The sequence below is a fragment of the Silurus meridionalis genome, chromosome 13 (genome assembly GCF_014805685.1).
Source record: "Silurus meridionalis isolate SWU-2019-XX chromosome 13, ASM1480568v1, whole genome shotgun sequence".
Classification (NCBI taxonomy): Eukaryota; Metazoa; Chordata; class Actinopteri; order Siluriformes; family Siluridae; genus Silurus; species Silurus meridionalis.
Genome location: NC_060896.1, coordinates 14,645,732 through 14,673,347, shown reverse-complemented (window position 1 = coordinate 14,673,347; position 27,616 = coordinate 14,645,732). Strand labels below are relative to the sequence as shown.

Below are 27,616 nucleotides of genomic sequence, written 5' to 3'. Positions count from 1 at the left end.
ACCAATTTGATTGCATTCTTGATTTAAAAGCGGTTTAATCAAAAGTTCAATAATTCGAAAACAAGCTCAAGTCAAGTCAAGTCAAGTGGCTTTTATTGTAAGCTACCACTATTATAAGCTACCACCAAATATCAGATTTACCCTATATATGCCCAATTAAAATAACTTTTGATCTAATGTGAACATGCAAAACAATTACTGAAAAGATCAAGAGGCTAACCTTTAGACATGCGAGTGCTTTACAGCCACACACACGGGTCTCAACACTTTCATCCTCCAGCAGCTCCAGACAAGTCACAAGAGCCTGACAAAGAGATTCAGTGAACATACAGTTTTACAAAAGGAACACACTGGTGGTGTAGCAAGCAGGGGACAACATAAACTTAAACCTCTGTGGGGGTTTTTAAAGCTTATGTATATATTACAAAATATTTCATGATGCTTGCACTATAGAAAATGAGATGAGTTATATATTGGCAACTAGTTCAGTTCTTAAAGACAAAACAAGACATTTTTATATTTTATAAGTTTTATTTGTAGTTTTGCTATCAATAATGATAAAATACTTTAAATGGGAAAATTAAATAAATAAATAAAGTGCCTTTTTTACCCATATTTAAGACATTTTCACTTGCTAAGGTATTTATTGTATTAGAAATAACCTTTAGCCATAATTAAGTCCTTGTAACCTTTACGTTCACACGTTTAAGTCAAAAATGGTCCATTCCCTTGGCGTACCCTCTCTCTGTGGCGTGGCTGCTCTGCAAGGCTGCGTAACAGAGAACTGGCACTGCTGCACACCTTCCCCCGTGGGTCCCTGAGCAGTAGGCTAACGGCACGCAGGCCCTCACGCTTCAGACTGCACTCCGGAGGCTTTTTGAGGGCTTTCAGCAGCACATCTTGATCAGCAGACTGCAGACACTGCACCAACCAGACTGTAGCCGAAACCAGACGGGGGAGGAGGTGGATCGTAGGGTTCATGAGAGGAGATTAGAGGCAGAAGGGAGGGGGGAAAAAAAAGACAAGTCACAAATGATGTGATAATGAGAGGATGGGCGTGGCAAGCATGTAAATTCAAAGCATGTAAATTGTTTTCTAATGGCCTCTTCACTGCTGCTAAATCAGGTTAAAGACAAAGCAGCAAGTGAACCAGACTGCACCTTCAAAAAGTTGATCATACACTGGGGAGAAAACAGTTATAAAACATACCCTCCTCAGCCAGCTCGGTGATGTGCGTCTCCAGTTCGTTCACACCCTCTGCCTCTAGGTAGCTCCAGAACTGAAAAACTGTAACAATCTCTTTTGCTGTACTTCCACATCGCCTGGGCAGCTTTTTCTCCAAAATCTTTTCCACCAGATGCATAAATACTAACAGAAGAAAGCGACATGTTGGGTATTGGCATCATATTCTATACATTAAAAGCCCCTTTGGATATATATATATATATATATATATATATATATATATATATATATATATATATATATATATATATATATATATATGGTGTGAAGGAGTGAGGCATAAAAGCCCTTTGCGTTAATTGTAAGCAAATAAACTGAACTTCCTCCACACAAATTGGCTAATCTGAACATTTCACTGCCAAGATATTTTAATTTGGAAGCACTCGCCTGGTGATTTATTATGAACACTTGATGAAGCAAGTAAACCCACCCCCACACACACCTGTGTCTGAAAGGCTGGCTCCTCGCTCTGGAATTCTGCTTGTGTACATGTTGTTCAGAGTCTGCAGGAAGGTCTCTGTGGAGGTGCTGAATACACCAGCGCCAGTCGTACAACGCCTCCACAGCAACACAGCCCCCTGGCACTGCTCTAACTGTGGAACGGCTGTTCCCAAACACGCGTCACCAAAAGAGAATTAGGAAAAAATGAATATGAGCCCAAAATTAAATTATCATATTCAATTTCAAATAACTGATCGATAACTGCTCTTTAGATTTCTTTATTGTGCATTAAAGAAAACCGTTACATTAACGATTTAAACATGCAGTTGACCAAAAACTACATCTTTTCCCCAACATTGTTTTTGGACAGCTAACCTTCCTCAGGTTGGCTGTCACTCCTCACTGTATCCTTGACAGCCAGACGAATGAGCTCCATTACCCGAGTCTCCCGGAGCAACCGATCCAGAGCGTACATTTCTCCACAACGCAGTGGCCCAAATGTACCCAGCCTCTGCACAGACATCACACACAGCTCTTCATACAACTCAAAACTCATATAAACATAGAATCCAAAACCAAGTACATCTATTTTCCTAATGGGCAGAACAAATCATACGTATTTCGTTGAATAATAATGGTTATATTTATTTTTTAAATATAATTCTTTATTTAGAATTACACTGTATATCTAAGCATGCAACAAGTCACACAGAGAACCTGATTTCTCTGCTGGTTTTTATCTGATTGCTTCTGCTAGACAGTGGCTCATACAGACAGTGTCTCCTAAGTGCACAATGCAGAGTCTGCATTAGGTTTGATCATATGGACTCACCAGCAGCTGGGTGGAGCAGTTCTTTAGATGTATGAGCAAAGTTTCATTGAGTGCTCGGTGGCCAGTGCTGAGAGGAACAGAGGGAGTGTCCCAGCTGTTCTGTGTACAACCTTCTTCCGCTACCACACTGTCACCTGCTACTGGCTGAGAGCTGTACACACACACACACACACACACGCTTGTCAATCTAATGTATTTTTTGTTAGCATTAGAGTACAATATTTCCAAAGCATTCAAAATGTAAAGAAGGCCACATAAAATGGCTTTAACAGTGATTATAGCCATAATACTACTACTACGCTACTAATAATAGCATGAGTAACATTTAGAACACAACAATCATAGATCACAGAGGGAGGGAGGGTGAGGGTGTAGGAGATGGGATTTAGTGGGTGTTTCATTTTGTAGTTTTTCTTTGGTGTGTGTCCAACTTTTCAAGAACAACCTGTAAATGACTTTAGCGAAATGTGTCTCTGTATTGCAGTAAGCACTCAGTCTCTCCTCTCTAGATAGTCAGTTTAACTGCATACCCTTACAGGAGATGAGACTGTGTGTACTGAGCCATACATTCCATCCAGGGCATGATATTACTCTCACGTTTATAGTTTATCACATATTTGGTTCGATTTACCGTTCACAATAGTAGTTTGTCACTTGTAGCAAGGGCTTAAACACGTAATAACGGCAAGTAGCAACTAAAGCTAAAGAAACATCGGCTCATACGCTCAACGTTCAAACCAAATATTTGGATTTGTCACTGAAATGTGTCCTGAATAACTTGCACAGAATTCAGAAAATTACTATTCAAATATCACTGCTCATCTGCTGTCACTAAATTCGTCACTCTATGTCTCACACTCACATAGAAAATAACATTATTAGGGTGAGTTTTCTGATCCTCAAAATGAGCAGGTCTTATCTGAGAGACTGATTTATGATCAATCCGAGCTCAGTTCCATGAATTGAAACGTATTATTGCAAATTTAAACCTGTAAGCAGGCCGAGTGGTGACATGAGAATACAGAACTGTAGCAGTGAATGAGAGAGAATAATATTTACAAAACTAACATGTTTAATACAAACAAAACTAAGTTCAATTTAAAATCTAAACAAAAATAATATTTAAAAACTAACATGTTTAATACAAACAAAATTAAGTTCAATTTAAAATGTTCGTACACTTAAATCCAGACTTTGAAAAAGTAATTAAAATTATTATAATTTTTTTAATATATAAAATAATTATTGTTTGAAACCAGGCATGGAGACATTTTACTGGTTATAATTTAAAGAATAAACTACAGAAATTTGTTTCTATTTGCTGAATGTTTAAAATACAAAAAATGCTTCAGACACAATGTGCAGTTTTTGTCCAGCCACCAGATGGCAGTATTTCATTACCCTAATGTAATGTTGAATTTCTTAGCAATAGAAATTATCAATAATTTTAGTTTTTTCTTGCAGAACTTTTCAGAAGCCCTGACCTGTCTGTCATGCTTGACCTCTCGCCATCTTCTTCATCATCATCCAAATCTGATGTGTTGAGGAAACTGAAGCTTTCAAGAGCAGTTTCCACTGTCAAGCTCACACTGGAGGCTCGACTTCGACTTTGACCCTACACACACACACACACACACACACACACACAAACACAAACACACGCAACCACAATTATATAATTCTGTCTGCCCATACATTTTTTTACCTAAAATATTTTGGTACCTGCGAATAGAGACATTGGCAAATCAAGTGTTTAGTTGTGCACATGGACACCAAACAATTTTCGTATATATTTTCTTATAAAGATTTCTGACAAGCTTGTGCACTTACACAAACATCAATATACTCTCTCCCAGGTGAAAAATGGTAATCATTATCCCCATGAGCAAGGGATTTCGAACGGTTTACAAATTTACCATCAGAAATCTAATACAGACAAACACATTCTCATGCTGTGGGTTGGGAGCAGGAAGGGTGGCAACCTGGTCTCTTGGGTCAGAAAATACTTTCATATCCTCTTTCATCTTTCTTCTCGGTATAACACACTGGCGTCAGTGAGCACACAGATAGCAACAGATATTAATCTTACAGAAACACTTGAAATCAAATTTGATAGCAAAATGGAAGCGTGTGCACTGACTATCACTGACGCCTGTTTAAAAAAAAAAAAGTCAAGAAAAGAACTTAGAATTATATATGTGTAAGTACAAAGTGTTTGAGAAATGGTTTGGCCTTAGCATTGTAAAGATCAATACATTTATAATGCAGCTTTAAAAGAGACATCAGCATTAAGAGCCTTTTGTGTCTTATATATTCATTCATTGATTCATCTTTCATTTATCTTGGGTAGGCGTGCCATGGATCCAGAGCATATCCTGTAAACACAGGATACACTGGGCATGGGAAGTGGTCCATCGCAGGACACAACACACACACACACACACACACACACACACACACACACACACACACACAGTCACAAAACTATTAGGGCAATTTAGCGTAACCAATTGCTATGTTTTTAGGTTGTGAGAGGAAACAGTATAAGCCACTGAAAACACACACACACACACACACACACACACACACACACACACACACACAAACACACACACATAGAGGATTGAAACCCCCGAACTCCAGAACCATGCTTCGATCTCATGTGTTTCTTAAAACATATATTTCAAGAATGTTCAATGTTAGAATATGCACTAGTATAGCAGGCTGTTAACTCACAGTGAGAGCCTCTTCCAGCAGGCGGAGCTCTTGCTCCAGGACCTGCAACTCTGGAAACTGACCCCTGTAGTCATCTAGAGAAGAAAGAAGAGCGATGAAGGCCTCGTTCAGGTCGCTGTCTTTTGCCTCATTGTCCTCCGTCTTTCTGTTATCTACTGACAAAAAATCTTCTTCAGTCCCTGACTTCTCATGTACAGACCCAGTGCGTGTCTTGAGCAGGTTCTGTGTGTCTTGGGTGTGTTTTATGTCACCAGTTCTGGAGCTTAGAGCATTATTTTGTTGCACTGAGGCCTCTGTATTAACAGAGGCACAGTTAGAGTCCTCCATACTACTGGTGCAGAAATCAGAGTCCAGTTGTGTTGTAGACTTGTCACATTCAGCAGCAGAATCAGAGACACCTTGTGCTATAGGGGCTGTGGTGTCAGAGCTGGATGTTTTCAACGTGACTAGATCAACATTGTGGTGGTCAGCTTGTGGCTCAGGAATGACTAAGCATAGCTCAGCCCTCAGGGGCACATCCTCTACTAAACTTGGGTCCAACGATTCCCCAACAGGCCTCTCATTGAAGGTGGCATCCACACTGCTCTCACTGATATGACTCAGAGAGCGCAAGTAACGAGCGTGGCCATTGGGCACAACTTGCATGCCAGCAGCTTCTGTGGCCACTGCGATTGGAGTTGTCTGAACTTCCTCGTCTTGCTCCTCCTCCTCCTCATCTTCCTCTTTCTGATTGGCCAGCCGGGTGGGCGTGGAGGTGGATGATTGGCGGGGTGTGAAGGAGATGTCAATGGCAGGAGCAGCAGCCTGCAACTCAGGCTGCACCAGATTCTTGTTGGCATGACGAAGACCTTGGGATAGCTGAGGGCTCGATGAATCGTCTGAGGATTCAGAGGAGTTCGACCACGCTGTACCGTTCTCCAATTCCTCTTGCCGCTTTAACATGTTCTACACAGAGGAAGGAGGGAAAAAGAAAATGACAAATGGAAAACAGTAAAAAAATAAACAGATCAACCTCTATCGCATGTATCTGTATCGTGTTTGTGATTACTACAGCATAGGTGCAAGATGTTTCACTGTACTAAAACCAAAACAAAAAATATAACCTGAAACTCACTTAAAGCAGAGGCCTAAAGATAGTTGTTGGATTAGACAATACACATTAGCCTGAAACACTGTTTCATAAATATTTTCACAAATTCTTTAACATCTTGCTGGTTAAAATCAATCCATTTGTTCAGTTAAGCTTGAGGCTGCATACTGTTACATTTGATAATTTTACACATTTCAAATTTACAAAAAGTAATCACAAATGCACTACAAATGCTATGGATTAAGAGTAGACATGAATAAACTTGAGCATTCCTTTAATAAATGCTTTCTTCCAAATATTTTTACATAAAAGGAATCGAAATGAGAAGAAAAAGTCAAACAAAAAAGCATATGAGGAAAAAATATAACAGCACTGATGTGCTTCAGATGGATGCTGTCTGTTCTAATTAATTTCATATTACTGGAATGAGCAGAGAGGCAAAAGACGAAAGAAAAATAAAGAGCAACTATGTGATGGACACATAAGAGAGAATGGCCTCTGTTGTCACCCATTAGTGTGATAATTTTCCCAGTATTCAAGTCAGGCTGACTGGAGGCTGGCGTCAAGCCCAGACACCTAACAAACTGCCTCTAATTAACTTCTGCTGCAGCCACTCTGTCACCCTCACAAGAAAAAACATATGACATTCACTGGATGCAAGTTTAGATCGTGTGAATGTTATTTTGTGTGCACACGTGTGTGTGTGTGTGTGTGTGTGTGTGTGTGTGTGTGTGTTCTGGTATACAAGCCAAGACACTCTACTACTATTTGACTATTTGCTAAAGAGCTCTAGTTTACTTAACTACAACTACACAGATCTACAAAGCTTCACTGAATACACAAACACTGCATTCATGAGTTCTCAAAGCTGTTAAACTGCCACCGCCTAGAGAACCCGCTGAACAAAGTGATCCAAAGCCACACAGAACTACAAGGCACTACCTGCAAAACTACAGCGCTATTTCTACTGGCTAATCGCTGCTAGCAAGTAGCAGCACTTACGTGGGAGGGCAAACGAGACAGTCCAAAGTTGATGGAGGAGACATCCCCACAGCTATGCGTCTGAGAAAGTTTCTCGGCCAGTGCGTCCCGAAACACGTCCAGAAGGGACCAGCACTGCTTCGAATGCAAACTTCTTGGGACGGACTGTATCGTAGCATGACGAAAACACACTGAGAATTGACTTACTTGTAATCCATTTCCTATTCCAGCAGTAACCCTACCTATTTGTGGGCAACCTTTTTACAAAACTAAGAACTGTATATTTCATCATCAGTGGAGTTCTAAATAGAGCTAGGGTGGAAAATAAGGTGTTAAAAAAAGTATAAGTCCACGATATACTGCTTTAAACACACTAAAAGTGAACTGACCGATTCCTTTGTAGCCTGATTTATGCGTAGAAGACTAGACAAGTAGGTCTGCATCATAAATTTGATGCAGTGCATTAAATATTAAACAGATGCCTAACTCTCTATAACTGAAAAGCCATGTGTTTAAAGCGTAGATAAACAGATTGCTAGACTTTATTGATCCCATGAGGTATTATTTTACAGCAGCATAAAAAATTATTCAATTAAAAGCTAAATTATAGATTTACAAAAAAAAAACAATCCACTGAATATTAAATAAAGATAAACACAACACATGTTGCATGCACATATAGAGAAGCTCAGTAGAGAAGTCAGCATCATGAGGAGTCTTACACTCACATAGAATGCCTGTTCTCGAAGAGATGGTGTATCTGGAGGGCTATAGGTGGAGAAGCGTTTATTCACTGTAGGAGCCTTGCTCACTGTGCTTGCTGTGGTAGCCTGGTCATCTTTGTCGAATGGACTGTAATAGAAAGAAAAAACATTTAGGTATATATAAATTGATTTTTTTTCAAATAAAACCTTCAACAAAAATGTGTACAAATTTATATGTTTTAATCCATCCATCCTTTAATTCCTTGGTTTAAATTCTGCTTTAAATATGAAATAAAATCTTCACATGGATTTTTTATGTTTTGGACAGATTTTGGATTTGTCTCATCAAATATGTAACTAATTTTAGATCCAATTTAGATAAAATCCAGAAATGGAAAAGCAAAATATGCATTTCTTCCTTATTGCAAAATTTGCTTTGAACACAAGAAGAAAAGCAAAGGGACTCTTATTTACATTTAGCTTTGCGGCATTTAGCAGACGAAAATGTATTAAGGTTCAGATGAATTTTAAGGTGTATGTATTCTTAGGTTTATGTCCAAAACCTAAACTGAATTAAAAAGACTTTTGTAAAATTTATTTTGAGGTAAAATCCCACAATAAAAAAAGTTTGTGTTCAGAAAAATTATTCTAACAATTTGTGCAATGATTAGGTTTTTGACTTTGCAAGCCTTTTTAACCACAATAACCTTCTTGTTTTTTTTGTTCAAATAACTCCTTTAATAACATAAGATATACATACTTCCATGTAACTTCAAGGCTTAGTTTGATGGTTCCTAGGTCATTAATGTCCACAGCTACGGTCTGTGGCAGAGCAGCAAACAGGTCTTTGGTCTCACAGGAGACGTTTCCCACCACCACATGATTAGCCAGACTTTTCAGCTCAGTTACCTGTGAATAATATATGTTATTTAGTTCTTATGTACTGGGGACACAAATCACATCATCAGAAAGACTTACTGGGTCACTGGATACACAGCACAAACTAACCAAAGCTACAACTATTTAAAGATGACATCATTATCAGGCATGGAAAAGATTTATGGCTTCAGATTACTATGGACTATGGTACACAGTGTCCGCAAAAAGTCAGAGCAAAGGCATCATGATCATGTTATAATAAACATTGCCATGTTAGCTTTTTTTTCCTAATGCTCTTCACCACTATTATCAAATCACTCATTAAGGGGATCAATTGAAAAGATGTTCATCACTCCAGAAAAGTTTCTATACTATTAGAGTAAATAGATTTTATACAGTGTCTCCGGATACCCATTTGTGGTATAATTATGGTATATGTAAAATAGTATAAAATTAAAATCATTATCCATACTATAAAAAGTTAATTAGATGACACATAATAATGACATGTTTGGAAATGCCCCAATTGGTGGATGAGACCTAATGAATATAAACTTGGGTTGAGCATGTGCTCATCAGTACAAAAGTCAAGCAATCCTGTCTCTCTTCCTCTTATGCTTTCTCTTCTTTCTTGTTACTAATTCCTGTTTTATTAGACAGGAACTAGACTCTATAGCAATATGATAATTAATACTATGATACAATAACCCAAATGAAGATGAGTTCCCATTTTGAGTCTGGTTCCTCTCAAGGTTTCTTCCTCATCTAAGGGAGTTTTTCTTTGCCACAGTCAGATTGTGTGCATCAGGGATAAATGCACAACGTTCATCTTGACAAAGAAGACAGACATGACAGAATTGAAGAGAACTAACTCAAATGAAGCAGAAGTGAATGTGCCTTTATAAGCTACTGTAGATTGAGACACTCGGGTCAGTCTAGAAATTGTTTGGAAAAACATCAGATACATTTTTTCATTTCTGTTTTAGAGCTTTTAATATCCCTTCTGCAAAGCCCTCCCCTTCCTATTTGTCACTGACTGCTCTGTCTCACTGTCTCACTCTCTCACCCTTTATCTGGAGCATCTGAGGGAACTTTGTGCTCCTTTCCTGTGTGGGTCATGCAACCACTGAAGAAGAAAAACAAGTGAAAGTCCAGCTGCTCACACTGGGCTGCTAGAAGACTTCACAGACAGATGTGACTGCGCAGTGTGTGTGAAAGCATGCGTGCAAGGGAAAACAGGAGAAAAGAGACCAAGAGAATGTGCCAGGTATCCATCAGGAAAATAAGTGCAAGTGATTGGATTATAAACATTTTTTAATGTCATTTAAATTTTCAATCAATTGTAGAAACTGTTTCACATTTAACTAAGCAGTTAAAAATCTGATTGCTCAGTAAAAATGGATGATTATCAGTACCACAGACACACTTGAATAAATTAGATGGAAATGAAAGAACAGGAGCAAGTAAATAGTTTGGTTTCACCGTGAACAATAATCGTTAATTTAATCATTTGTCCGCTCGGATGAAAAGCATGACAAGACACTGTAGATCAGTTAAGGTACACTGTGTTAATCATATTATGAATAACACAATACCTAATTCGGTTGAATGCCAGTCAGGAAACCAATGCCCCTATATAATTATAATCATATCAACAGGCAGCAATCAGAGAATGAAACTTCTATTAGTTTTTTTTTTTCACAAGTATTCACAGAAAATCTGTACCGTTTAGGCACTGGCTGCCTTCGCAGATTATTCGAACTCGACACCACTGAGCACTCTGATTGGTGAGGAAAAAGAGTTATACACTTCAATACTGCTGACCCATACGTCACGTGATGCTATCACTGAAGCTTTATTTCAGCAACAAAGAATTTTAAGATAAATGCTGGATTCAGGAACATTCAGAATGGGCAAGTTTTATGAATGATCCAAGTTTTCAAATGTACCTTGTTGATATAGCACCGCTTCAGTCTCATGCTCATCAATCATACTGAATGAATTTATGCAGAAAGCCTCTTCCGATAATGGCTAATATGTTTGAGTAAGTGTTCAACCATATTAAACATAACAGCAAGAGGCTCGGTGTTTCTTTTCTGCAGAGGAAGAGGCGCTACTACTTTTTACAAATATTTTTTACACCCATGTTCTGCTAGAAAATATCACACATCATTTAATGTCCCCATATGTTTAATTCACAGCATATGTGCCACCCATTTTAGCTTCAAGCTCTATGTGCCAGTAAGTTTGAATGTGGAATGCATATTAACAGATTGTACCTTTATTGAAAGGAACTCAGTGATAAGAGGGAGGAAAACCATCTCCTCACTGTCCCACACTTGCTTTCCGTTCATCTCAATCCGACCCCGCAACTTCCAACGCTGTCGACCATATCTCATAAAGATCTGTGTGGGACAGATACATACAGGACACAGCTTTACACACACATCTAAGCTTACATGCCTTTAAAAAAGCAGATAGCAAAAACAGATTTAAAAAATGTATTGCATTTAAGAGTTAGGGAGCTTGCTCATGTGGCATCTTGGCAGCGCTGAGATTTAACTACTAAGCTTCCCAAAACAAAGATACTGTTGAGACTGTTGTATAATCTCTTCATCAGCGTGTTTGGGAATGTCATCTTTTACCTACTGCCATATGGACAGAGGAGTCTCATTTCTTCAAATAACAGCCTCCCACCTCTGTCTTCCATCACTCTATCTGTCCAAGTCTCGGTTTCCTTTCTCCCCCTCCCCATGCTGTCATGCTAAACAGACTGATGTGCTGACTGACTCAGTTGATGAGCTCATCAGTCAAGACTTGTCAATATCAAGCCATGTGCATTTTAATTAGTGACAGTGCAGCCTACATCCTTCTTTAATTTGCCTCAACCTCCAGAAATAAAAGGCCAAGCACAAAGCAGCCAACTGAGATCATTTCCATCTCTCTCTCTCTTTATGTTTTGGGTCACCTGGTCATAAGTTTGGTATGTGATTTTTATGTGATTTTTGCGCATTGCTTTCCACATTTAGTCCCAATTTGCTTTTATAATTCCCTCCACTTTTCTGGGAATTTGTTCAACCACATTTTGGAGCGTGCTTATGGATATTTGTGCTCTATAGCAGGCCACTCAAGATCTTCCTCTCCAAAGCATGTAAACCAGATCTTCAAGGAGCTCACTTTGTGCACAGGGGCATTGCCATGCTGGAACAGGTTTGGGTTTCCTAGTTCAAGTGAATGCAAAATTCTATTATAGCGCATCTAAAGACGTCCCATACAATCGAGAGCCTCCAGCTTTGTGGTAACAGATTGGAAAAGAACCACATATAGCAGGAAAGGTCATGTGACCCAATATTTTTGACAATATATAAGAGGGAGAGAGAGAAGGACATGGCAATGATCTCAGTGGGCTGCTTCTTTGTACATATATGCATTTACCAAATAAGAATAGAAAAAAAGAAACGAAAGATGACCTCATATTGGTCTCCAGCACAGAGGCGTGCAAAGCCAGCCAGACCTGCAACAGAGGAAAAATGATTATGCATGTGTATTTACACAGATTTTATATTAAATAAAAGAGCGGTTTTGTTGAGAAACAACCAGTCTATGAAAACAGTATGGGTATCTATTCTTTAACAAGTCCAAGCAAGAAAAGGCAAACAAAACACTAAACATTTCATACCTTTCATTTTGACGTGGAATTCTCCGAGCTGATTTTCTATCTCACTCTCCAGCATGCACATGTTCTGTAGAGGCACATTTACAGAGATCTCAGAGAATGTAAGAGATAAAAAAAACCAACAACAACATGGCAGAAAAATAATGCAACAAGGCAGAAAAAAGCAAGAAAACCCAAGTTTGGAAAAGTTTTCAAAGTGATGCTTATATTCAAAATGTAATTAGTGATCTCCACTAATTGTCTAAATTAATTCTACATAGAGAGCATCCAGTTTATTACATATACAATGCTTAATATGTGTATACAGTGGGTTTCAATAGCCTTTAACCACAGTTAAAAATCCGGGATATTTTTAATTGCAAATTTCTAATTACATTTATAAATATTTACAAATAACAAAGAAAATTAATGCATTGTCTTGCACTTTGGAAATGCCTTGTTTGAAAGGTCAGATTTTTCCCATGCCTAATCTGTTCAGCTGAAGTATGGGTTCAGACAACCCTCATCTGATCTAAATGGATCACATGTTTTTGGCACAAAGGTGTGAAGTCTGTCAGCTTGATTGCACACTGCATTACAGCAAGATGAGGAACATATGAAATACACTAACATTTCAAGTGTAATACTACTTTAATAGATTAAATATTATAAAATATTTCATATTCAATATTTTAAAGGTTCTGTTTCTGAATATCAGAACATATCAGAAAATTTCGGACTGAGTTTTTGTTTATTTAATGTGGAACCAGTCCTGATGTCCTGATAATGTGGTGAGGGTTTTAGCTGACAATGTGAAAAAAACCTCCATTCCAAGTCTACCTAATCGACAATTATGACCAGTATAGACGTTAAGAGTGGACACTTTAGGCATATAAGAGATGCCCTGACACCCTTACAATTATAGAATAGCTCAAATATATCAGTGTCCACCATCAGTGCCCGCTAGCCAGGTATTATTTGGGTTTTGGATCATTATCAGTACAGCAGTGACACAATGTGTTATTGGTACAGCTGTATTGGCAGGATTTATCAAATCCACTGCTAGTTTGAGAAGCAATCTGGAAATACAAAACAAAAAATATCGAACCGACACCAGTGTTGTGGACACCCTCACTGAAGACTAGAGGATGATTAATACACACTGTGCTAAAAAAATGAGGAAAGTCTCTAACTGCAGACATACAAAGTGAACCGACAAGACACTTTTGTTTAATAAGTAGGATGTACATGACATGGCTACTGTTGTGCTAAAAACATAATTGCATTCTAACAACATTTGGTTAGATACAGGAGGCTGAGAAACCACAGATAGCTACAGGCAGGTTATGATATGTTTAATTTGATTCAGGTTAATCTTCGTGTAGTCATTATGCTGTTTTCAAATATTAAGCCGGAAGCAGACATTTGGATTCGAACCAAGCCACAGTAAGAGCCAGACTACACTTAACATTAGCTACTATGTGTTACTAACGACAGAATCTCAGTCTCACATACTGTATGCTTATTTGAATGGAACTCACCTCTGTGTATTCTTTGAAGCCCTTGTTGGCCTCTGACAGACTCTCTCGGGCTTCTCTGCTACCTGTAGAAGCCGTGAATGCTTTTACCATCTTATTGGCACCATCCTGCAGCTTTCGCTGCATACAGTATGCTTCATACAGCTCGTCAATCTATACACAGACAAACACAAGCAACGCAGACTAGCATCAAAACTTGTGTGTGGATTTATTCAGCCTTACAGATTATGACTCTAGAATCTGTACTGCTCTTGTAGTAATGAACTAATTGGTAAAGTAACATTGAGGAACAGCTCAATTTAGATAAAGTGGCAAAAAGTGTTTGCTGAAAAACTGCTTTAGTAAATATACCTAGACTATATGTTGTCTAAAAATATCTAAAATGAATCTTCAAATAAAAAAAAAATGTCAACATATCCATACAGGTCAAACATGAAGAAAACAAGTCCTTCATTCAGCCACGAGTGGAAAGTTTTGTTATAGCTTATAGATGAATAAATAGAGATCTGGCACTGATTCTCAAATGCCCTATTAATACGGTCCAATATGTTTTAGACATATTACACCAATATCCAATAGTTCCAATATACAATATTCTTACAGCAAAAGCTAAAGTTTGAAATAAATTGAAAACAAATTTTGTTTGCTATTCATGTGGATCATGTTCAGGTATTAGCCAGTGTTAATAAATATGTTAACCAACTGGTGTATTTAAAACAATAAGCCTCATGTCACTTAATACAATAACGTTTTTACAATATTATCCAACATACGGCTTAAAATATACGTATTAATGAAAGACGACGGTGGTAATGAGCTAGGTTCAACATTAGCTAATCCTGTGTCACTGCTGAACTAGTACTCATGCGAATTTACATATTAGCCTGAGCTTAACCACACTATTTGCAATTCCATGCAAATGCCAACGATAAATATGCATTTGAATGTTGTTTTAAAGTTGTTTTAACATAAAATATCACATGGCCAGATGTGCAAACCGACACTGACAGGCTTGTGCTGGCGGAGAAACACTTTGTAAGCCAATATGAATAAATAAACAGTGTATTTATATATGGCAGATACAATGGCCCTAGATCTGTTAGCCAGCATATACAGAACATAAAAATGTGACTGATCGCCTCTAGACATCTGGACACTCTGGTGCGACACTACCCATCTCACATATCAAACTGTGACTTGTATCCTCTTTGTTATGTTGATTATTTGAAATAAATTGGAGGAAATACAATAAATTATGAAAGAATTAAGCTGAAAGCATTCCCACGAAAAACGTATCATAAGTTAATAGATTCCGCACTTGGAAGTAAACTTAATTCGACCTGATTAGAAGCAATGATGAGTGTGAACGCACATAGAACAAAGAAAAAAATGGCACTGCAGTAGGTGATTAACCTTATTCAAGTAGAAAAATATGTCTCTCTCAAACACATAATACAAAGTGTATTTACTTTATTACTCTACTGATTGTATTATCTCTAATATACATAATTAATGTGGTATTGGGCTGTCTCCAGTGCCTTTGGCAAAACTACTAAGCCACAAGTCAGTGACTCAGACAAAAAACTCTTCATATATATTCAGTACACTCGCTCATGACACTGATGTTCTCATAATGTAATATTACAGACACAAGCAATAGTAACCAACCACTAATTTGAGTTGAACCAGATGCACTTCATCAGGTGAAGTCAGGCATGAAGTGTGTGAAGGGAGGAGATGTGTGTCTTTGTAAGATTACTTCAGTCACTAAGGGCAGTATGAGTCTTATCTTTCAAATCAGTGTTTAAAATAGTTGTGGAAAGTTGTGGCACCTACAGTTTATGGCACCCCATTATAAATAAATAAGGAAACAGAGAAGTGCGTGTGTGTGTGTGTGTGTGTGTGTGTGTGTGTGTGTGTGTGTGTGTGTGTGTGTGTGTAGATATATAGGTGTGTTTTAGGTCACATGGAGTTTTTAAAAACAAAGGGTGAGGCAGCAGTCTTTTAGTCTGCTCTTCATTCAGGACAGTAAACGTTATATACACATGACGCATTATCCTTTTGAGGACCTTTCCCATGAAATAACTATTAACAAAGTTAACTATAAACGAACCTCAGTAACAAAAGGAAAAAGTATGACACAAGAAACTGTTGAATATTTCTATTATTTTGTGGATATTTGGTCAAATATAAAAACATGTTCAAATGTTGCACTTCTGAATGCACAACACCAGTTTTTCTGTAACTGTACAACAGTATTACCCAAATTTCTTGAAAAAGTGACCTTTAGCCCTTCTGAAATAACATATGCCTCCTAATGCCATTTGTCTTAATATTAGCAAATGTTAATGTTTCAATAAATAATTGCATGTGTTTAGTGTGAATCTGATATCTAGTTACTTTTAGTTATTAAAAAACAAAATTGAATTTCTTCTATCTTTCCACAAGAGAGAGCTTTTAACTCAATTTACTAACATACTAAGGTTATGAACTTGGTTGCATGTGACATTACAGCTCCAAACAGCATTTTGACTATAAGTGTTTTGGTTGAGTCTCTGATTTGATGTATTGCTTCTTGCTAATGTGCAATGTCTCTAAAGTTTTTAGACCACTCAGGCTGTATCCACAGCTTACCAATTTTGTCCATAAATCTGAGTTTCCAAACTAATCACAAATAATCTAACATTTTTAACACCAAGGAAAATAGATTAGTGAGCTGTAAGAAGAAAATACTATAGCATGAATGTCTTTTGTCATTTTTCTGTTTTTCCAGTCAATCTAATGACTGGAATTCCATTCTATTGGGCCATTAAAAAGTTACTACATGAAGTGGTTCTGATAAGACTTGCACATGATTGGTATTGAGAGGAAGTGAGATTAAAGGCTTTTACACACTCACACACACACACACACACACACACACACACACACACACACATGCACAAAGAGAGTTAATAGGAGAGTTGATATATGCATGTGTACATACTCACAATGCAGAAACAATCCAGAGGATTACCAGAGACAAACACCCTACACACACGTACACAGAAAGCTACGAGTCCTAATAAGGCATGCATATGTTCACAAACACAAACCACCATTTAGAACAGGCTCAAAAGTCGCTTAAATGTTTCCCTGAGCAAGAAAAGAGTAAACAAGCTGTGTAGCTTAAAAAGCTTTACTCAACTGAGTAATGCACTAAAAGAGCTCTCATTCTTTCTTCTTATACACTCACACACAAACACTCATCATCTGGAGGTGTTTAGAGTAGTGTAATAAGAGTTCTGTTGGTAAGTGTGCAATCTGGGTTATAACATAGTTAGCAAACGGAAACAGCTAAACACGTATCCGCTCCATTAATAACGGTTATATGGACCATTCTCGTATATACATACTGAACTTTTAAGTAAATATCTTGCAACTGATCTACAATGTCATTCATAAACAGTGAATAGACTACACTTTAAGAATGTTTCTCTCTTTAAGGATATACATCCATAATGTTTATGGGTGTCATGAATATATAGCATTAACTCCCAGGGATGTCATGCACTCATAAACTAACCACACATCAAACAAAGCTGACTACAAGAGAGGAGGAAAAGGAAATGAGGATGAAGGCCACTTCCTGTGTAGCAGATGTCTGGGTGTCCTCTGGCCCATGAAATTAGAGTGTGACTGCTCAACAAGACAGAGAACACTGGTGGAGGACGGCCCCTGTCTCTGACCCCTATCAGAGTGTGTGTGTGTGTGTGTGTGTGTGTGTGTGTGTGTGTGCGCGCGCGTGTGCGTGTGCGCGTATCCATGTGTGCCCATTTTTTACATCCTCAATTGGGTCATCTGCACACATACAGATGTATGTCTTTATGTGCATGTACATTTGTGGTTAGATATGCTTCCTCTTTTGCCTCTTTCAAATATAAGTAATAATCAAACGTTTACATTTTTATGGATAAAAGACATTTAAACCTCTCCCAAATGTCCCTATAGCCAGTGCCTTTTCACCAGCCAGCTTTCTCTTTTTACGACAGCCAACGTAGCCTGCCAACTGTATCTTTTGAAACTGTTTCTTATACTGCAAAACAGTGCAGCATAACACACTTATAGAAAAATGCTCTTCGCCATCTTCTGCATACACGAGCTTACAGAAGCCCATGAAATGTTTGCCACCCCACCCAGAGAGCATGACCAATTTTTTTATTTCAGGTCCCCGCCATGGGTGGTTGTTGCATCATCTGGATTCAAACTTGCACATTCTAGTCACTAGGAAAGTACATTTCTGCTGTGCTATTTCAGCTGGTAGAGTCTGTTCAGTACAATAATTTCTCCAGATTCATTCTATTGTATCCTATGACCAAATGTGCAGCATGATCATATAACCAATAGTCTGTACAATATATAAATATATAATGATCTTGTTTTGTATAACATAAAATAAATCATGTTCACAGCGAGAGCAACACAGACCTCTGCTGAATACACTGGTCACAAATTCTGACTGAATGTGCCCAAACAGAATCACTAAACTCTCTGAACTGCTAAATAAAAAAAGAGGAGAAAATTGTCAGCCATGCCTGAAAGACCATAAAGGACCGACTCAAACACTGACCCATTAAATACAAGAGAAGAGACTTTCCTTTCACAGAAATTTCCCAATTCAGATGCTGATTGACTGAGTGAATCTTGGTCATGATTTGTTTGACAGCTTTCAAGTTAATAAACATTGCTACTAATGCTCATTCGTTATAAAATGATCTAATTCAAAATCTAATGTATTAAAATACTAGCTTAAAAATGAAAAGGTTTAAACAGATATAAATGGTATGCCACACACATGCATGCATCTCTGGGCCTGGTCATGGTTTTCCAGTTCAGTTCTGTATAGAGTACCAATTCAGTTCTGTACATAATCCCTTAAACAAAGCTGCTGACATGGTGTATTGTATGACACACATGCACACAAGCACACACGTAAATAAATGCACAGGTCTACAGATCAGATTACTTTCTAAGATATTCTATATATCAACCTCCTGTTATTAATAAGTAAAATAAAGCGTTCACATTCTAAACATACGGCACACTGACCTTACTGAGGTGGAACTCCAGTCGTCTCATGAACCTCTCAATCACCTTGACTTGCTGCAGGAAACAGCCAATAACCTTATTATTACTTAACGCAACATTAAAACCAAAAACACACAAAAAAAAACTTTTTTCCCCCCAAAAGAATGACTACCAATTTCAAATATGTGCTAAAATATATTGTCCATTATCAAAAAAATATCTACTGCACCGATTATTTCATTGTTCATTTTTTATGAGCTAAATATGCAAAAAAAAGATAATTTGAATACATTTAGTATGGATCCCTAAGTATAGATGTTTGTTTTGTTCTTCAGTTGACATATTTAAATATTGTAGACGCTAAATAAAGAACATTAGTAGCAGTAAAAGACAGCATCTCCCTCACCTTGTCCAGCTCATAAAGAAATCCCTGTAAGCAAAAAGAAGAAGATTAACTAACATAAGCCATATTCAAACACTTCTTCTAACGCCAGAGTTCTGCTTATTTATATCTAACACATGCATCTAGTTCTCATTCATTGTCAGTATTAATTTTTCCTCACCTACTGAACATTTTCAGTAAATCTAAGCATGATTTTAAGTAAGTTTCCACTAGAGAAATCATTACTAGTTACAGTTCCTGTGCTGATCCAGAGGAAGCTCCACTAAACTAATAAGATGGAGGTTTCCAGGTTGACAATTATTGACTGGTTTTCAATGTTTTAATGAATTTAATGTATTAACCTAAACATTGTTTTTGCATATTGTATGATCTCAGTCATGTTCACCTACCAGGCGTGAGTTCCTCTTAGATTCCTTCATTTGTCGGTTCAGACTATCCAGCTCCATCTGATGGACCTGCAGATAACACCTGGAAGTGCAAAATACAACAGCTATACTGACATATACTGGTATTTGTGCATGTCAGCCATGTAACTGTTAATTCAGTCAGTGCATCACAGAATCTCTGGAATACATTTTCTGAACTCTAAGTCATTAGTCAGACTATAATCAACTAGGAATTTTACATACATTGAATATTTTTGATCTTGGATCACCTTAGGCTCTTTATTATATCAAAAATAATTTTGTGGGATACTAGATATCATGAACACCTAATTAAGATCTTAAATGTACAGGTTCTCTGCATGACTGTGTTGATCTCAAATGACTCCTGAGTCTAGAAAATAAATAGAGTTTTTGTGTCTACAATATTCTATTCTCAAAGCTTTAGAAAAAAACAACTGCAACTGTGATTTAAAATGATATTAAGCATAGCATACAAGTTAAGGTGTATAAGTGTACAACAAACAAAAGTGTATAAGCACTCAGCACTCGCAACAGTAAAACTGGACTAGTTTAAGCAACACTGTTTAAATGAGACCCGTTTTTTTTTTAATGAAGCTACAAAATCAGCACTCATTATGGAAACTGGCTCTTTGTTTGATTTTGTAAAGTATATGGAATTATTTTAGTGCATAAATATCAGCTTCTGATGAGTAATAGATGAACCAAAAAAGCAAAAAAATGGCAAAAATATTGTGACAAAAAATATTTTGTGACAAAACATTATTTTACTACGGGTAGCCTGTTTTGTAAAAGGAGCCGTTATGTTCAGGGCTGATCGGTATTTATTCCCCAAAAGACTGTTTATGCTACCAAGAATGTATTTATGTTATTTAAAATGTAGTGGTAAACTCTGATTCCCTATTTCAGGAGTTGTCTCATTAATGAAGAGCGGTCCGGATACAGAACATGCAAATTGTTTCAACAGACTGCACAAAGTACTTGAATAAATACTGCAGCAGAGCCAATAAACATATGAAAAAGTGGTTGTAGCTCAGTGAGTCAAGTTTTGTACACACAAACTGGCTTTCACACAAGATCCTCTGTACATAAATCACGAGTTTATAAAAATAATGTTACTAGGTGAAAAGGGGAGTACGCATTTATTCTACCCAGATCACATGCAAAAACGACAGCTCTCATCTGTTTAGAGTCTAAAACACTGGCCTAAAGTGGTAATGTGAAGTGAGAAACACTTCTAATTGTCATATCTAGAAAAAACACATCATTAATACATACACACTGAAAGTAACTGCTTTTGGGTCTTGCTCATAGGCGTAAATCCCGGAGGGTGGGGGTGGGGTGGGGTGGGGGATGGGGACAACTCCATTAACAACTCCATTAACAACTCCATTAACTAGGGGATTTTATTTACTTTAAATAAAGCGATTCTCTTTAATGTAGTTGATGCAGACTCATACATAAATTAGTTGCGGCAAAAATGCTGATTACGGATGTAATTCTCCATGAATCTGCTCTATTAGCGATTAAAATATGACTTATCTAGTTAACGTTAGCTTGTCTACAATAGCTTGTAGCATAGTGCACTGACACTAACACACCAAAGCCGTTTCCCATGCAGTGTTTTATTTGGGACGACTTGGTATAATGTTAATTTAACATTAACACACAATTAGCATATTGTTTATCTGTGCATTTACTAAATGAGCACTGTGCTACATCCGAGCTGACCCCACTGTATTTTTATAATCAGTTTCTATTCTGTTCTTAAGTGTCTTCATTAATTTGTAAATAAAATGTTAAACATTTTTTTTTATTCCTTGTTTTTATTGTTGTGATTATTTTTTTTTATGATAGTTTTACTTTATTTACGTAAAGCACTTTGAATTACCATTGTAATTGACGCAGTCTCTGTGCTACGATAATAATGATAGAAATAATGTTTTTCACTGTGGGGACACTGTGTCTTTATACTGTAAGTACAATTTGACTGTATTATTTGTGTCCCCCTTCAAAAATTGCTCATGAGAAATTTTATATGTAATGTCCCCCCCTACTCTTAAATGAAATTTACGCCCATGGTCTTGCTAGCTGCTTATCTGCACCGTTGTACAATAGTTACTGCACCTTCATAGATTTTAGCTGAAAACTCTTGCACTATACCATGTGCATACTACAACCGTCTTCTAAACAATATTTTGATTTTGATGTGTATAAGTGTATTTACTGGAGTCCTCTTTTCAGAGCTTCATACACCTCGTCCAGCCTCTCAGGCTGGGGCACCTTTGGAGGAGGTGACTTTGCGGAGAGGGTGAACATCCTGCTTCCTCTAGAGGGAGTTTTTCTTGCACACGATGGGGTGCGGAACACAGAGAGGCTCCTAAAACACAAAGGCACAATCCATCTTTACAATCAATACAATCAAGTGCAGATGAATTATTGAAAAGTAATTGTTTGCTTTTTTCTTCAGTTATGACTTGCTTGAAGCATGATTCTATCAAATGAGCATCAAATGAAACTGTAATTAACACCACTCAGATTAAAAAACTCCACTTCTCTTATAATAAAGGAAACACTCAAATACCCTCTGTATGAGGTGAAACAGAAATCAAGTTACTGTAATTTCCGGACTATAAAGCGCACCCATTTATAAGCCGCACCCACTGAATTTGACAAAGATTTTTATTTTGAACATAAATAAGCCGCACCTGTGTATACACTGATTCTACACTGAAACTAGTGAACTTTACACAGGCTTTAACGAAAGACAGTGTCTGTTACACGGGTGAAATATGTTGTGGCTCCTTTTCCGCTATTACTGCATGTGTGCAAGACCAAGGAATATGTCCTTATTATTTTCTGATGCTCATTTCTAAGTTTCTTTGACTAACCTGTAACGCTGTTGCCAAGAATAATAAAAAAGCACGAGTTTTGGAAACCTGTCTGTGCTTATATGATTTCTGTTGCAACTGGAGTTAGCGAGCTCTCCCTTCACCCAGACAGAAAGTCATTGTTCACTGTCTTCCTCCTTCCTTTCTTAACTATTTCTCTCGGGAGTTTATCTTTTGGCATCGTCGTGCGTTTAAAAATACCTTTTTTTCTCCCGATGCCGTGCAGCTCAGAACACAGGTGAACAGGTACAGGTGAGATGCGTTTTTTCGTTTCCGTCCGGAAATGTCATTGGTCTAATGTTATGTCGTTTAGTTTTTTGGCTTGAAGTTTGTGAAACCGGGAAAAACCCAGGAAAAATTAATAAATAAGCCACTTTGTTGTAAGCCGCGGGGTTCAAAACGTGGGAAAAAGGTAGCGGCTTATAGTCCGAAAAAATATGGTACTCATGTTTTAAACCACAAAATTCAGGTTACAGCTGCTCTGCAAGTCTGCTTTAGATTTTATTAGAAGGATCCAGCTGGACAATTATTATTATTTTTTTTTTATTATTTTATTATTAATAATTATTTCTTTAAAATGACTTCTAAATTATTTTTGTTTAAGCAGCCAGCAGCGATGCAGTTTTACACTCATGTTTTAGTTTTGCTATTGAATGCAATGTAATATAGAAATACAAAAATAACAGAATTCAATCAATTTGACAGGATGGAATGTGTGTACAAACACAGAAGCCATCCATAATGTATTGGCAATGTTTGAAAAGTGGCTAATGTTCCAGAAGAGACGGCTTATGATTACATTAAAAGAAAATTATTGTGACACTAATACTCGGAGTTGAGGCTTTGTCGAGACTCAGAGATGGGTTCTTAGTTCCGACAGCTTCATCTAAAGAAAACCAAAAATTGAGTAAGTCTGGAAAATAAGATTTCTTAAAACATCTCTATCTCTCTTTTTCTCTCTCTTAAAACATCTCTCTTTCTCTCTCTTAAAACATCTCTCTCTTTCTCTCTCTTAAAACATCTCTCTCTCTCTCTCTCTCTCTCTCTCTCTCTCTCTCTCTCTGTGTGTGTTTCACACACTCCCATACTAAAGCAAAGGCAACATTTCCTTTTGCGGTCTAAACTGAAGGGGTCAGTTTCTGGGGGTGAACTCATTTCTTTTGGCGGAAACACCAACTGGAAACACATCCTGTCAGCTGTGATCACTAAATAATAATAATAATCTTTGTTTTATATAGTGATTTTAAAAGTAGTATCTCAATGCGCTTTCCAAGCACAGAAGAAAAAGACAAATAAAGATAAATAAAGATTTCAAAACAGTAGAAGACTTGTCTAATCTCAGTGTGGAGAGAATTCCACAGCTTTGGTGCATGTGTGGAAAAAGCCAGATCACCCATAGAGTGTAAACGGGTAGGAGGAACAACCAAAAGGCCGGAATCAGAGGAACGAATATCTCGCCTTGGAGTGTAGACAATTAAAATCTGTGTCAAATAATGATGTGCCGTACTATGTAGGGCCTTACAGGTCAGCATTAGAATTTTATAATCAATCCGGGAATTTGACAGGGAGCCAATGCAATAAATCCAAAACTATAGAAATATGATCACCAGACCTGGTCTTAGTCAGAATCCCAGCAGCTGAATTTTGAACAACCTGTTATTTGTTTGATGTAGATTTCGAAACATCAGCAAGCAAAGCATTACAGTAATCGATGCGTGAAAACAAAAGAATTTAGCAATTTTGCAACCGAAAAAGATAAAATAGGGCGGAGTCTTGCAATGTTCCTGAGATAAAAAAATGAGGTTTTAACCGTACTCTGAACATGAGAGGCAAATGTTAAAATCAGCCCCAAGTTTTCATCTTTGATTGAAACTCCAAAACAGATCCTTCTAAATTTAAGGTTTGAAAACCAGCTTTGTTTGTTTGATGGTGTGAACCGATAAGCATCAATTGTCTTGTTACAACAGTAAAAGGAAAACCATCCAATATGATTTGATATCAATATTTAGATAATTATGCACAATTGAGCTATTTTCTTAATAATTCTTTGATGCCTATATAATGTTGAGGTGAATTGGTGGAAAATTTAAATATCCTGACAAGTAACCTTTCATTATTGTTATACTGCCCATCCTTAGATCAGATGATCAGACTTGTCTCAGGCAAGACCCAGAGTAGACCGTTCTGGTTTAAGACCCTTGGCAACTACCAGATACTTATTACTATAATTGAAGCATTTTTGGATTAGACGTTCTCACATTCCTGATGCAAACCATGTATGTGCATTTTTACATGTGGACTAACCTATAGAGCTTGTCTTGGGAGTTGACTCCGGCAAACGACTGGCTTCTAGTGATGGACCTGGCAAGGACTCGGCGCGTAGGCCGCGCAGACAGGGACATCGTGGATACTGATCTGGAGGGAGTCCCTGTGGACACAAAGCAAACACAAATATAGAGTTATAACATTATTAGGTATACTGCTCAATTAATGAGTGGATACAGATATACGTTTTTTTTTGTGTATAAATCATGTGATGCATGAGTGTTTGACATCATAAATCTGATTAGGTGCACTTTTTTTAGAAAAACTAACCTGAATTATAAGGAAAGTTTAAAAATCAAAGTGGTTTAAAAGCAGTTTCCACAACTTTACCCAAAACCTCATCTACAGTGGTTCACTGCCATTTCAACTACAACAATATTTACAAAATTTACCACAACAGCGTCATTCAGAGTTAGGTAACACCTAACAGAACATCAGGAGCAAACATCTTTTTTGTGACACAGCACACAAAATATGTTATATAAACATGTCAGTGAGTTATGTGAGCAGATTAAATCAGAAGATTCTCTTCCTCAAACCCAAGACGTAAACAACCGTAAGCTGCTTGACGACGCTCCAATACAGAGTGAGCTCTTAAGGTTCTGTTGTGTTGCTAAGTGACGGCTTTATGTGGTTCCTGTTCCTGTGGAGAGAGATTGCTGTAGAGAGCATGATGGGTCACTACTTCCACTTTGGAAAACAATGGCCCATGAGAAGCTCAGGAAGACGGCTCAAAGCCGAACTGAATGGCTGTAGAACATCCTGAACACCACCCTGGCAAATTCTCTTCCTTTAAGCCTAGATTCTGTTGCTAACTGTGTCCAGTCTTTTCTAGTACAGATAAACTGTCACTAACTTCCTGGTCTGTTTTGTATCTAATCAGTGGCCTATATCTGGAGACATTTCAAAGACAGCTCAGTCACAGTTCAGAAACAATACCTAAGACACTCTGGCAAAGGAGAAAAGACAGAGTCGTCATGGAAGACTTGAAGCAGGAAAAGTACCAAACCCAGACACTCATGGACTTACCCTGATTGAAACAATGCTACTGCATGCCATGCTGATAAGTAGGCAGGGTGTAAACTGTCTCCATCAAGCGTTTCCCTGTTTCAAGGTCAAGATTGAATGATTCAAGATTGAATCATTCAAATCACTTAATAGGAAAATGTAATATTTATAAAATGTCTCCAAGTCTCTGGACCAAAACTGATCCAGTAGTTGAAGGTCAAAATGATCATCATTACTAAGCATTGATCATTATACTGTTGCTTATACATTGATCATTATACCGTGCGACAGTGGCACCTCTGAACTTTCTACACCAGGGATGTACTCTTAAAGCCCAATAACAACCATCCTTCAAATAATGCTTGTTTATTTCATCTCTGTTTTCCCCCATAGAGCGTTTCATAAAACTGTGCCACAGTAAATGCAGCCTCCTGCAATGACATCAGTCCCCACGACTGCTGAGACAACCACAATAAGCTTAGCTACAAAGATAAAGCGATCATTAGCATGTCTTTAGCACAATGAAACAAAGGTTCCAACACATTCTAAATGGTTTTACTAGGAAGTCATTTAGAGTCATGGTGTTTACTAATTCCAAGAAGACCTTTCTGTCGATTTGGGAAGCACTTTTGCTGAAGCCTGCATGTGCAGGAGTGACTTGAAGAAAAAGCTATTGGTCATTATACAATACATGGCAACAGACATGCAAAACATAGCCCAGCATTATTATGACATTCCTAATATCATTGGTTGAAATTCTTAATTCATAATTGCTTGTTTAGAGCCAACCAATTTTCCTTAGTGTTTACTTTATAGTGTTACTTGAAATTTCATTAAATTAACAGGCGTTTCTGTCACTGAATCTTAAATCGATTTCTATAAGAAATACAGCAAAACGCCAAAGGTGAAAAATCATTATAATGCCAGACATGCGTAGCGAGACGTGTATTGGAAGCTATTTGTATTTCAGAATATACTGATATTGAAAACTCTATAAGAAATGTAGTAAGAATAGAAGACAAGATGATGACAGAAATGAAAAATAACTAATTATCAGTCTCAAGCAAAAAGCTCCATGATTTATGTGATATGAAATGCAGAATGGTTCATCCTGTGAATAGTAAAAAAAATACTAAATCTATCAAATGATTCAAATTTGTGCAAAGCCTCAGTGCAACTTTGCAAAAGTCAGAAGATTATCAGGTGACTGCCTGCCTGCATACTTTTACCATCTGTTTGAATTCCTTAAGTCTGTTTATTCTTGTTTATTCATTACACTGGTTTAGTTCAATACTCCAGTGTTTTTTTAAATAGAGATGATGAGTTTATTGGAAACACGAGCACCCAGAGTGAAATCAAGGGTTATTTTAAATCTCAGAGAAATAGAAAAACCGTGAATTTTACTAAACCTGCACAA

General features: G+C 37.4%; 1 protein-coding gene across 4 annotated transcripts in view; it reads right to left on the bottom strand.

Annotated features, from left to right (window-relative positions):
- The window catches only part of ripor1 (RHO family interacting cell polarization regulator 1), a 75,281-nt gene that overhangs the window by 1,117 nt on the left and 46,548 nt on the right, over nucleotides 1-27,616 (bottom strand). For 3 of the 4 annotated variants that reach the window (XM_046864033.1, XM_046864032.1, XM_046864031.1), the window contains exons 2-21: nucleotides 25,171-25,294; nucleotides 22,203-22,355; nucleotides 19,961-20,039; nucleotides 19,575-19,598; nucleotides 19,190-19,243; nucleotides 14,105-14,254; nucleotides 12,588-12,651; nucleotides 12,379-12,422; nucleotides 11,188-11,313; nucleotides 8,790-8,938; nucleotides 8,054-8,177; nucleotides 7,347-7,490; nucleotides 5,255-6,199; nucleotides 4,003-4,133; nucleotides 2,519-2,669; nucleotides 2,062-2,197; nucleotides 1,688-1,849; nucleotides 1,210-1,368; nucleotides 739-935; nucleotides 221-304 (exon numbers count right to left, since the gene is read on the bottom strand). In XM_046864033.1, coding sequence (XP_046719989.1) covers nucleotides 221-304; nucleotides 739-935; nucleotides 1,210-1,368; nucleotides 1,688-1,849; nucleotides 2,062-2,197; nucleotides 2,519-2,669; nucleotides 4,003-4,133; nucleotides 5,255-6,199; nucleotides 7,347-7,490; nucleotides 8,054-8,177; nucleotides 8,790-8,938; nucleotides 11,188-11,313; nucleotides 12,379-12,422; nucleotides 12,588-12,651; nucleotides 14,105-14,254; nucleotides 19,190-19,243; nucleotides 19,575-19,598; nucleotides 19,961-20,039; nucleotides 22,203-22,355; nucleotides 25,171-25,268 — 3,174 coding nt within the window. In that variant the 5' untranslated portion in view covers nucleotides 25,269-25,294. The remainder of the gene's footprint in view (nucleotides 1-220; nucleotides 305-738; nucleotides 936-1,209; nucleotides 1,369-1,687; nucleotides 1,850-2,061; nucleotides 2,198-2,518; nucleotides 2,670-4,002; nucleotides 4,134-5,254; nucleotides 6,200-7,346; nucleotides 7,491-8,053; nucleotides 8,178-8,789; nucleotides 8,939-11,187; nucleotides 11,314-12,378; nucleotides 12,423-12,587; nucleotides 12,652-14,104; nucleotides 14,255-19,189; nucleotides 19,244-19,574; nucleotides 19,599-19,960; nucleotides 20,040-22,202; nucleotides 22,356-25,170; nucleotides 25,295-27,616) is intronic. The other variant, XM_046864034.1, reaches the window with a different exon arrangement.